Raw genomic sequence first — 12,176 nt, 5'->3', positions numbered from 1 at the left:
TTTATGTTATTGTACAGTCAAAGAGAACAATTGAACGTCAAACACATCATAAATTCACGCTTGTTTTGAAGTAGAGTGTTCGGATCACATAGAAAATTGCTTATTTAGGGAGTGTAGTTCAATTTCTGGCCGTAAAATATTGTTTGAAAATGGAAAATATATCGTTTTCTGCCACTCAAAATTTGTGAGTGGCGAGCAGTCTGCTCGACGAAAAGTCGACCGAAAGCGAAAAAAGTGGCGAGTCTGGCCTTGTTGGATCTCGCTCGTCCCTCCAAACATCATGGACTTGATGTTTGAATGGGAATATGAGGGAGATAGGTTTTCTTTCGAAGATAGTGATAGATTCGAGGAAGACTCGCTCTGTTCTTGGGGTAGCGAGCCCGAACTGTGCAACAACTGGCGAGGTTGGAAAAGACAAAATGGAGGGCAAGCTCTTATGCAGGGTTTGCAGGCCTCTGGTAAGTAGATACCTTTGTTTCCATAGCTATTTATGTCCCATAGGCTTCATTTAATTTCACACTGGCTATACAGTTTATTACAGGTTCTAAGAAACCTGTCATCGTTAAAGCTCACCGGCCATCAAGGTGAGAAGAGGAGGGGGGGGGGGTATTATTGATCCAACTCCTGATAACATTGACAATGACATACATGTGTCAATACTCCGTTTATTCGCTCAGCACTTCTTCTGCTCAAGTCAGCTTCAGCTTGAAAGCAGTATAGATTATCTGACAGGGTTTCCTCCACTTTTCTCTGGTAGGTCTTGCCAAAGGGAAATTGAACACATTCAGATTCATTGAGATTATTTCCCCAGCTGCTAATCAGGGTGAAAAAAATGTGTCAGGTAAAATGTGTAGTTTTAAAATAATCAGATGCTGCTTCTTTTGGGTTGTCAGTAAGCCTGTGTGAATGGATCAGAGTTTTAAGGGGCAGCCTGAGCACAACTGTCAGAAGCCCCAGAAAAAAGCCCACAGCAAAGGAACAGCCAGTGGGTGCTGGGCCATAAAATTAGGTCAAGGAGCTAAAAATAGATTTCTGCTCAGAACAATGCAACAATCAGCAGGGCCATGTAAACTGCTGTGGTGTTGAGTGGGGGGGGGGGGGGGGGGGTGATTGGGGTCAGGAGATGCAGAGAGCCCAGTGAGTATGAGGGCGGTGACCTAGCTGAACCCCTGACCTAGCTGAACCCCGCCTGGTGTACTCTTCTTGTCCAATACAAACAGGGGAGGGGGGCGCAGGCCTCTCAAGAAAAGAAACTGTTGAGTGTGGAAACTGTTGAGTGTGGATTTGAAGCCAGGATGAAGGTCCCAGATTATCTCTTTTCACTCTGTACTGTTATCTGTCAAAGTGTCAGTGAGCCGCTATAGTCATCCAATAATCTTATCACAATATCAGCCTCTGGACCTGAATGCAGTTAGTTAATACCAAATACATTTTTTGAGTCACTTGAGAAAAAGTGACTCTATGTAATCGGTCAGTGTTAGTCTGTCCGGCCGGCCGTCCGGCCGGCCAGCCGGCCGTCCGTAGACACCACCTTAACGTTGGACTTTTCTCGGAAACTATCAAAGCGATCCGGCTCATATTTTGTTTAGTCGTGACCTCCAATGACCTCTACACTTTAACGATGGTTTCGTTGACCTTTGACCTTTTTCAAGGTCACAGGTCAGCGTCAAAGGAAAAATTAGACATTTTATATCTTTGACAAAGTTCATCGGATGTGATTGAAACTTTGTAGGATTATTCTTTACATCAAAGTATTTACATCTGTAGCCTTTTACGAACGTTATCAGAAAAACAAGGGAGATAACTAGCCTTTTCTGTTCGGCAACACACAACTTAACGTTGGGCTTTTCTCGGAAACTATAAAAGTGACCGGGCTCAAATTTTATGTGAACGTGACTCCCAGTGACCTCTACACTTTGACGTCTGCTTTGGTGACCTTTGACCTTTTTCAAGGTCACAGGTATGTCTTGAAGGAAAAAAATTGAAATATCATATCTCTGAAACTATTCTTCGGATTTGATTCAAACTTTATAGGATTATTCTTTACATCAAATTATTTACATCTGTATTGTGTTGTGAATAGCAATTTCTTCCTGTCCATCTGATGCCTCATATAATATTCAGAACTGCGAAAGTGACTCGATCGAGCGTTTGCTCTTCTTGTGTTTGACTTAAAGCCAGTAACACTAACAGTAATCTTGGGGGGGAGGCACCAACAAGATACAACACTTTCTTGCAGTGACTAACTCTCAATGATCAGTCTACACACTTTTGGGTGAATTAATTTACAGTGTCATATTTGTTTAGCTTCCAAGATAAAAATAACATCTTTGTTGTTCACCCTGCACAGAATGCAGTCACTGAGTCAGGGTGCAGATCTTGGCATACGCATGTGTCCAAGTAGGGGGGTTAAACTTTTAATCTTAGCCCATGATGTAAAACTAAGCCTGGTCAGATCAACTGTGAAACATTTATTTACACCAAAACAATGGGTAAGCATAGGGAGGGAGGTGGCTGTAAACCGCCTATTTGTTGCCCAGGGCATCTAACCTTTTGACACTGACAGTAGAAGGCCACCTGCCAAACAGTTGAAGGCCACCTGCCATGCAGTAGAAGGCCACCTGCCATACAGTAGAAGGCCACCTGCCATACAGTAGAAGGCCACCTGCCATACAGTAGAAGGCCCAGAAGGCCACCTGCCATACAGTAGAAGGCCACCTGCCAAACAGTAGAACCCCCCTTTCAAGACCTTCACACAGAAAATGAGGTCTTTAAAAAGGTGAGAGTCTGTAAATGGAAATAAATGTACAGAGTTTATTAACAGAACATCTGAAAAGGCAAGGTCTTGAAAGGGGGTTACCACAGTACAGCGTTGCCATCACAAAAGGGGGTTACCGCAGTACAGCGTTGCCTTCACAAAAGGGGGTTACCTCAGTACAGCGTTGCCATCATAAAAGGGGGTTACCACAGTACAGCGTTGCCATCATAAAAGGGGGTTACCACAGTACAGCGTCGCCATCACAAAAGGGGGTTTCCACAGTACAGCGTCGCCATCACAAAAGGGGGTTACCACAGTACAGCGTCGCCATCACAAAAGGGGGTTACCACAGTACAGCGTCGCCATCACAAAAGGGGGTTTCCACAGTACAGCGTCGCCAACACAAAAGGGGGTTACCACAGTACAGCGTCGCCATCACAAAAGGGGGTTACCACAGTACAGCGTCGCCATCACAAAAGGGGGTTACCACAGTACAGCGTTGCCATCACAAAAGGGGGTTACCACAGTACAGCGTCGCCATCACAAAAGGGGGTTACCACAGTACAGCGTCGCCATCACAAAAGGGGGTTTCCACAGTACAGCGTCACCAACACAAAAGGGGGTTACCACAGTACAGCGTTGCCATCACAAAAGGGGATTACCACAGTACAGCGTTGCCAACACAAAAGGGGGTTACCACAGTACAGCGTCGCCATCACAAAAGGGGGTTACCACAGTACAGCGTTGCCATCACAAAAGGGGGTTACCACAGTACAGCGTTGCCATCACAAAAGGGGATTACCACTGTACAGCGTTGCCAACACAAAAGGGGGTTACCACAGTACAGCGTTGCCAACACAAAAGGGGATTACCACTGTACAGCGTTGCCAACACAAAAGGGGGTTACCACAGTACAGCGTTGCCAACACAAAAGGGGATTACCACAGTACAGCGTTGCCAACACAAAAGGGGGTTACCACAGTACCACAGTACAGCGTTGCTTCTTCTTCTTTGTTCATGGGCTGAGACTCCCATGTTCACTCATGTTTTTTGCACGAGTGGATTTTTACGTGTATGACCGTTTTTACCCCGCCATTCAGGCAGCATACGCCGATTTCGGGGGAGGCATGCTGGGTATTTTCGTGTTTCTATAACCCACCGAACTCTGACATGGATTACAGGATCTTTTCCGTGCGCACTTGGTCTTGTGCTTGCATGTACACACGAAGGGGGTTAAGTCACTAGCAGGTCTGCACATAAGTTGACCTGGGAGATCGGAAAAAATCTCCACTCTTAACCCACCAGGCGGCAGCGACCGGGATTCGAACTCACGACCTCCCGATTAGTAGACCGACGTCTTACCACCACGCCACAGCGCCCGTCTGTACAGCGTTGCCAACACAAAAGGGGGTTACCACAGTACCACAGTACAGCGTTGCCAACACAAAAGGGGGTTACCACAGTACCACAGTACAGCGTTGCCAACACAAAAGGGGGTTACCACAGTACAGCGTTGCCAACACAAAAGGGGGTTATCACAGTACCACAGTACAGCGTTGCCAACACAAAAGGGGGTTACCACAGTACAGCGTTGCCAACACAAAAGGGGGTTATCACAGTACCACAGTACAGCGTTGCCAACACAAAACATTAACTTTGTGCGAGTGTCTTATGTGCACTTATTACAATTGAAAAAATCCCCTCAAATATTGGCGCTCCAAGTCTTCTTCTTCTTCTTCTTTTTCCCTTAAGCTAGCTACTAGCTAGCTGCCCTTTCCCCACCTCCTGTATCACCAACCCCTTCCCATTTTCTGCTTGTTTGTGTATCTGTTTTGTCTTATGTTTTGCTTTTCGTTTCCTGAAATGAGCAAATGTACTTATTCCGCCATCATGCTAACCTTTGTTTTGTAATTACTATGATTGCTTAAAATAAGCATTATATGCTTGAGTATGTAATCATCCATGCATTGTTCTTGTCATGATTAAAATTGAATAAAGTTTTGTTTAAACCAACACAAAAGGGGGTTACCACAGTACCACAGTACAGCGCTGCCAACACAAAAGGGGGTTTCCACAGTACCAGGTCACACCACTTCTTCGTTCCCTTCATTGGCTTCCTGTGTCCGCTCGCATCAGATACAAGCTTGCTTGTATCTGTTTCTCTGCCAAATTTGAAGATGGCCCTAAATACCTCAAGGAACTGCGCGTCACATATGACAATCCCTCTGACTACAACCTCCGCTCACGCGCTGACAGTCGCAAACTGGAAACTCTCGAGCGAAGCTTGCCTTCTTTTGGAGATCGCTCGTTTGCTTCTGCGGCTGCCATTGTCTGGAATTCTCTCCCTTCCTCCGTTCGCCATTCTGCTTCTAAGGACTCTTTCCGCAGTTCCCTTAAAACGCACCTTTTTCGCGAATCCTTGTAAATTGTCCTTGCCATCTTTATAGACTGTTAGAGGTGAAGTTAGATTCGTTGTTTGAATGTGTCTTTTTTGTATAGTTGCTTCAGCTTTGATTGAGCCATAGGGTTGTGTATGAAATATGCATTTAGTCTTTGTTTTTCTTGCTGAGTGTATGTACAGTCTAGAGAGGAGACGGAAATGGTGTGAGCTTGTCCAGGGGGGTATATGAACATCTCAGTGGCAGGGGGATGGAAGCACTTGCTAATGAGTGGGAGTGTGTATGCGCGTGGTGTGCACGAGGATGTATGCACGTGAGTGATATTTGTAAATGTGTATTATGATAATATCATCTTTGTATTTATATTATTGAAATTGTTATATCTCGATGTACAGCGCTAAGAGCATAGTTAAATTTGTGAAGCGGCGCTATATAAGCTATCTTTATTATTATTATTTATTACCACAGTACAGCGTCGCCAACACAAAAGGGGGTTACCACAGTACCACAGTACAGCGTTGCCAACACAAAAGCATGAATGTGGTCCAGACACGAGTAAGCAGAGCGGTATCTGGCGAGCTCGCTTATCAGCAGACGTTGATCTCTAAGTTTAAGTGCAGATTATCAATGTATTGTACTCAACCATTGTGTGCTTGTGTCTTTCAGGAAGCCGAGTCCTTCCCCTGGTGGAGCTGTCGGCACAGGCGGTAGCGTGCTACATCCCCTTTGAGGAAGTCGAGCGCTTCGCCCAACCCATCCCTGAACAACTTCAGCTGCGAATTGCTTTTTGGAGCTTTCCCGAGAATGAGGAAGATATCAGGTGAGTGTTTTTTATCAGTTTTATCGTTTATAAATTTATCTTATTTGGTAAACAAAAGGATGTCAGTGCTTCATATGGCATGTGCAGCAAGAGTGAGTGAAAGTTATGCAAAACCAATCTCCTGGCAGTGGCACACGAGAGAATGACATTAACGTTAACAAGCATTCAAATGAACAAGTGACTTCCAATTTCCATCCTCATTTTATGAATGTTATTTTTTTTAATACCAAATGAACTTGACACTCTTTTTTTGATAGATGTCCTTATAACGGTTTTTGCATTAAAATATTTTGGAGCTCTAGTTGTATTTCAGCCTGATGTCCAATGGAAACATGCATAGAGTCCTTGTGATGGCTAAAGTGCTGTTGGCATGACTGATGTCTAACAGACTTTCAGCAGACATCTGAACAATTTTTTGTCACTGTAATAAGTACAAGATTGCTGTGATTTGTTGTGGCTGTGTTAACAACTTCAGTGCTTTCATCACACTTCTCTTGTCTAAACATGAGAGGCATAACAAAGCAAGCCAATTGTGAGCGTTCACACCGTCAGCTAAATAGAGCCTTCAGCTGGTGGGCGCTTGGGGTAAGTCCTCAAAATGGTGGAGAAAGCAGGATAGTGCTCAGTTGTGTTTTCTATTTGGGTGAGAGTCAGTTGAACAGCAGTTAACTGTTCATGTGTCAGACTTCTCCATTTTTTCCTGTCAACTTCTAAACTACTTTCAGATAACCAAAATGGGTTGAAAGTCAGCTATGTGAACAACACTTCACTTTCTATTTTTGGGAGAAGTTGTGTATTTAATGCTGTTTGCAAAGCGTAGCTGTGTGTCTGAGGTACAAGCAACACTTCGCTTTTTATTTATGGGAGAAGTTGTGTATTTCATGCTGTTTGCAAAGCGTAGCTGTTTGTCTGCGGTACAACCAACACTTCGCTTTTTATTTATGGGAGAAGTTGTGTATTTAATGCTGTTTGCAAAGCGTAGCTGTGTGTCTGAGGTACAAGCAACACTTCGCTTTTTATTTATGGGAGAAGTTGTGTATTTAATGCTGTTTGCAAAGCGTAACTGTGTGTCTGAGGTACAAGCAACACTTCGCTTTTTATTTATGGGAGAAGTTGTGTATTTAATGCTGTTTGCAAAGCGTAACTGTGTGTCTGAGGTACAAGCAACACTTCGCTTTTTATTTATGGGAGAAGTTGTGTATTTCATGCTGTTTGCAAAGCGTAGCTGTTTATCTGCGGTACAACCAAAACAGACGCTTAGATTTACAAATACTGTGTGACCCCCAAAAAAGACAAGCCACAAAAATGCTAATTATTTCTACATCTGTCGACCGAATTACTTCATTTTTGGTTTACATTAACTTCAGCTTCTGTATGACACGTCAACGAAGTGGCAATGTTGAAGGTCAAATGGCATGACTTTTTAGCATATTCAGAAAAAGTTTCCAAATTTGGGTCACCCTGTATTATGGAATCAGCAGCAGACAGTGGTCTTATTTGCTGTCGCGATATAACCTTTAACGGTTGAAAACGACGTTAAACACCAAATAAAGAAAGAAAGAAAGGTCTTATTTGCAAAATGAAAGTGAAAGTTGTGTGTCTTTGTGAGCTACATTTCTTCAATAATGAATGAAATGTCAAGGTCCAGAATTAGAGAAAAACTGACAGGTGAAAGTCTGTATTGTACTCTACCAACTTTTGCTTATTCAGTTGTTGTTCTTCTCCCAGTCTGAACCAAAGGTTAGAATTAACCAGCAGTGACATTTAACTATACTGCTTCAAACCATACTATTATTGATTGGTTGATAGTGATACGCTACTCTGTTTGGAGACAGAACTTCAAGGCTGTAGTTTTCTGTTTTTGAGGTCTACATTTTTTTCATTCCAGTAGCAGTATCGATTTATTTATTTTATGAAGTCTGAGTCACATGAATCATGTGTGGTAAATCATAAAATGTCAGATGTTGTTGGTACTTTTGATCTGTTTTTAAACTCTGTTCATTGGTGGCATCCCTTATATCATATCAAGGTTAAACCAGGTTGAACTTTTCTTAACCACTTGACTGCCTTAGGACGGGTATACCCGTCATGCGCTTGTGCAGCCGCAGCGCCTTAGGACGGGTAAACCCGTCTTCTCCGTTCCGGGATTTTCCAGAAATGCTACGTTACTGCTGACACACAAATAGCAGCCAATGGCTTGGTAGGATACCTCATTCTCATGAATAAACATAAATGGTGACGCGGTTTTGCGTCTGAAGGCTATTTTTGGCTTTGGCGACAGGGTAGGGGAGAGAAATCTCGACTCGTCAAAATGGCTAACGGTGACAGTCGACCGGGCCCTAGTAGGGAAAAACAAAGCCGGACTGACGCTACAGGCGGTGCAAATGATTATGGATACTGACAGGGGAAGGGGGAGATCTTCTTTCAGACGATTCGTTGGAAACAGGTAGATGATAGTGATTATAATCCTTTCTTGGAGCAAGCAAAACAGCCACCTGTGTTTGATCCACAGGCACCGGAAGATGCGCCGGACTGATTTTTCAAAAGTTCATATTTAAACATCATTATAAGCCAAACTAATTATTATTTCCATGATTAGACACTAAAAACAGATTCTTGGTTCAATTTCCCTTAAAAATAACATTAGTTTTACTTACCTACCTACTGCCAGTTTGGAGCTAGAATTTTTTGTGAATTATTACACCCCGAACTCCAATATTCCCTGGCAGTCAGGAATGCACATACGCAAGTTTTGATTGGCAGCGAAAGGGTTAAAGAGCGTTTCACTGAAACAGTGTTTTGGTTACTCACATTTTACTCTGTTCACTTTAATCATTGAACAGGACTGAAGAGTTGATGATGATCCTTATATGAAGAGGCTTCACTCAGTCTTTTGTGAGCAGCTCTCATGACAATGATTAAGTTTCAGCAAAACAAAACCAGGGGAATCTCGTCAGATGTACTCTTACATCATTCCATTTCTGGTTTCTTGTGCTGAATCCGTAACTTTCTTATGGAACAGTTAAAGTTTTTAAAGAGTTGGCAGAGTAGAAAACAGAGAATAAGCTCTATGCTGAATCGGTCTCATATGACTCCTTTGTCTTGAGACCAGAAACAACAACAACCAACTTGTTATGGACTGGAAAGTGTGGTAGAATTCAAGATGTCTAAACATTCAGCATGATTCTCAAGACTCAGAGATGTTAATGTCTGTAGGAAGGATAAGGAAATGAAGAGTAAGGATGATTTTCCACATATGCCCCTTTGGAGACCATTTTCCACATTATATGCCCCTTTGGAGACCATTTTCCACATTATATGCCCCTTTGGAGACCATTTTCCACATTATATGCCCCTTTGGAGACCATTTTCCATATTATATGCCCCTTTGGAGACCATTTTCCACATTATATATGCCCCTTTGGATACCATTTTCCACATTATATGCCCCTTTGGAGACCATTTTCCACATTATATGCCCCTTTGGAGACCATTTTCCACATTATATATGCCCCTTTGGATACCATTTTCCACATTATATGCCCCTTTGGAGACCATTTTCAACAATTGATATTCATAATTATTGGCTGCAGCTGGGTAACAAGAATACAAATTGATTAACAAGTTCAGTGTGTCTGTGTTCATTCACAGGAATACCATGTAATTTGTTTAACTGAAAGCAGGGATGTCGGCAAAACACCTAAACATCTTTTGAAACTTTGTTGCGGTATTGGCAAATTTTGTGAAACAAAAACCCTGACGTTAGTAAAAACATCCCTTGATGAGTCAGAGTGAGTTACTGTACAGTGGACTGTTAGTAAAAACATCCCTTGATGAGTCAGAGTGAGTTACTGTACAGTGGACTGTTAGTAAAAACATCCCTTGATGAGTCAGAGTGAGTTACTGTACAGTGGACTGTTAGTAAAAACATCCCTTGATGAGTCAAGTGAGTTACTGTACAGTGGACTGAAGACTAGATCAACATGCATGGGTCCATGTCACAGGCTTATCAAGTACTTGGTTGGAACAATTTGTAATGTGTTCATCTCAGAGATGAAGAAATGTTATTTTGTATTGTTTCAGAAATGTTGTTTTCTATTGTTTCAGAAATGTTGTTTTCTATTGTTTCAGAAATGTTGTTTTCTATTGTTTCAGTATTGTTTCAGAAATGTTGTTTTGTATTGTTTCAGAAATGTTGTTTTCTATTGTTTCAGAAATGTTGTTTTGTATTGTTTCAGAAATGTTGTTTTCTATTGTTTCAGAAATGTTGTTTTCTATTGTTTCAGACTCTACTCGTGTCTGGCCAATGGCAGCGCAGACGAGTTCACCAAGGGAGATCACCTGTACAAAGCCAGGGCGGTTAAAGACGCTCTACAGATAGGTGAGACTAATGTCTTGCCTGTATGTGAAAGTAGATATTGCGCTTGAATTATGGAAACAGAGATTACAAGTTCTCATTGCATTAAAGACCACCTGATCCACTATGATTTAAAAAAGCCCAAATCACAAAGACTAACGGATAATGTGATCTAGAAAGTGAGGAATAAACATGGACTTCCTGTATGAATTACTGGCTAGTTAATCTGAAAGTGTGTGCTTAAGCATTTGTGTCAAATTTGTGCGAACAAAAATATGTGGATTTTTGGGACTGTTCTTGTGTATGTGTCAGATTTGTTTGGAGCAAAACGTCTGTTGCCTGTGTCTCAGGGTTTCACCTAAGTGCGACAGTGAACGCGCCGCAGAACTTCAACCAGGGGGGTCAGGGCAAGGGGAACTACAATGTTGCTGTGGTGTTTGACCGCCGCCGCATCTCCTCATGCTCCTGTTCCTGCAACTGTAGCGCCTCCTGGTGCTGTCACATCGTGGCCCTGTGTCTGTTCCGCATACACCAGGTAAATGTCCATTTCTCCCTCCCCCCCCCCCCCCCCCTTCCTGCAACTGTAGCGCCTCCTGGTGCTGTCACATCGTGGCCCTGTGTCTGTTCCGTATACACCAGGTGAATGTCTGTTTCTTTCTCTCCCCCCCCCCCCCCCCTCCTGCAACTGTAGCTTTCTCCCTCCCCCCCCCCCCCCCCTTCCTGCGCAACTGTAGCGCCTCCTGGTGCTGTCACATCGTGGCCCTGTGTCTGTTCCGTATACACCAGGTGAATGTCTGTTTCTTTCTCCCTCCCCCCCCCCCCCCCCTTCCTGCAACTGTAGCGCCTCCTGGTGCTGTCACATCGTGGCCCTGTGTCTGTTCTGCATACACCAGGTGAATGTCCCTTTCTCTCTCTCTCCCCCCCCCCCCCTTCCTGCAACTGTTCTGCCTCGTGGTGCTGTCACATCGTGGCCATGTATCTGTTCTATATACACCAGGTAAATGTCCCTTTTTCTCTCTCTCTCTCTCTCTCTCTCTCTCTCTCTCTCTCTCTCTCTCTCCCCCCTCCCCCCCCCCCCCCCCCCCTGTTATTTTAGCGCCTCCTGGTGCTGTCACATCGTGGCCCTGTGTCTGTTCCGCATACACCAGGTGAATGTCCCTTTTTCTCTCTCTCTCTCCACCCCCCCCCCCCCCCCCCCCCCCCTGTTATTGCAGCGCCTCCTGGTGCTGTCACATCGTGGCCCTGTGTTAGTTCTGCATACACCAGGTGAATGTCCCTTTTTCTCTCTCTCTTCAGTACCCTCTTCCTGTGGGATGGCGTGGCCCTGCAGTACACTCACATGAAATGATCATAAAACGTTTACAGTGGTTTGAAATCAGTGTTGGCGTTTTGCCAGCTGCCGGCGCCAAAAGACGTCCCTGGACTCAGTAAACACGTGTACCAGTGGCGGAAGGAAGAACTGATTGTGTGAATTTCCCTTTCTCTCTGTACTGCACATCTCAACTCATCTATACTGCAATGGCTTTTGCAGCTAATTACCTTGCCGGGAGCTTTGTTCATCTGTTAAACTGTGTGAACCGTATATTTCAGGGCATGTCTGTGACTCTCAGGGCCCCAGTGTCAGAGTCGCTGTCACAGCTCAAGCGAGACCAGCTGCAGAAGTTTGCCCAGTACCTCATCAGTGAGCTACCACAGCAGGTGAGATTTCAATAGTAGACTTATTGTTATACACCAAGTAATTATTCATTGTTGACATGTAGATCTATTTCTGATCACTTTTTCAATTTTCATCAGTGAATTTGTATAGCAGGCCACATCTTCAAAAGGAGTTTACTTGTGTAT

At 43.7% G+C, this 12,176-nt stretch overlaps 1 protein-coding gene across 4 annotated transcripts in view; it reads left to right on the top strand.

Annotated features, from left to right (window-relative positions):
- Positions 1–10: 10 nt before the first annotated feature.
- LOC138958058 (zinc finger SWIM domain-containing protein 8-like) overlaps positions 11–12,176 on the top strand; it is a 45,610-nt gene continuing 33,444 nt past the window's right edge. For 2 of the 4 annotated variants that reach the window (XM_070329109.1, XM_070329108.1), the window contains exons 1-5: positions 11–458; positions 5,824–5,977; positions 10,264–10,358; positions 10,685–10,869; positions 11,925–12,032. In XM_070329109.1, coding sequence (XP_070185210.1) covers positions 281–458; positions 5,824–5,977; positions 10,264–10,358; positions 10,685–10,869; positions 11,925–12,032 — 720 coding nt within the window. In that variant the 5' untranslated portion in view covers positions 11–280. Of the gene's footprint in view, positions 459–5,823; positions 5,978–10,263; positions 10,359–10,684; positions 10,870–11,423; positions 11,483–11,924; positions 12,033–12,176 lie in introns of those variants that run through there. The other 2 variants (XM_070329110.1, XM_070329111.1) reach the window with 2 other exon arrangements.

Source organism: Littorina saxatilis, linkage group LG2, assembly GCF_037325665.1.
Source record: "Littorina saxatilis isolate snail1 linkage group LG2, US_GU_Lsax_2.0, whole genome shotgun sequence".
NCBI lineage: Eukaryota > Metazoa > Mollusca > Gastropoda > Littorinimorpha > Littorinidae > Littorina > Littorina saxatilis.
This window is presented reverse-complemented; position numbering and strand designations above follow the sequence as displayed.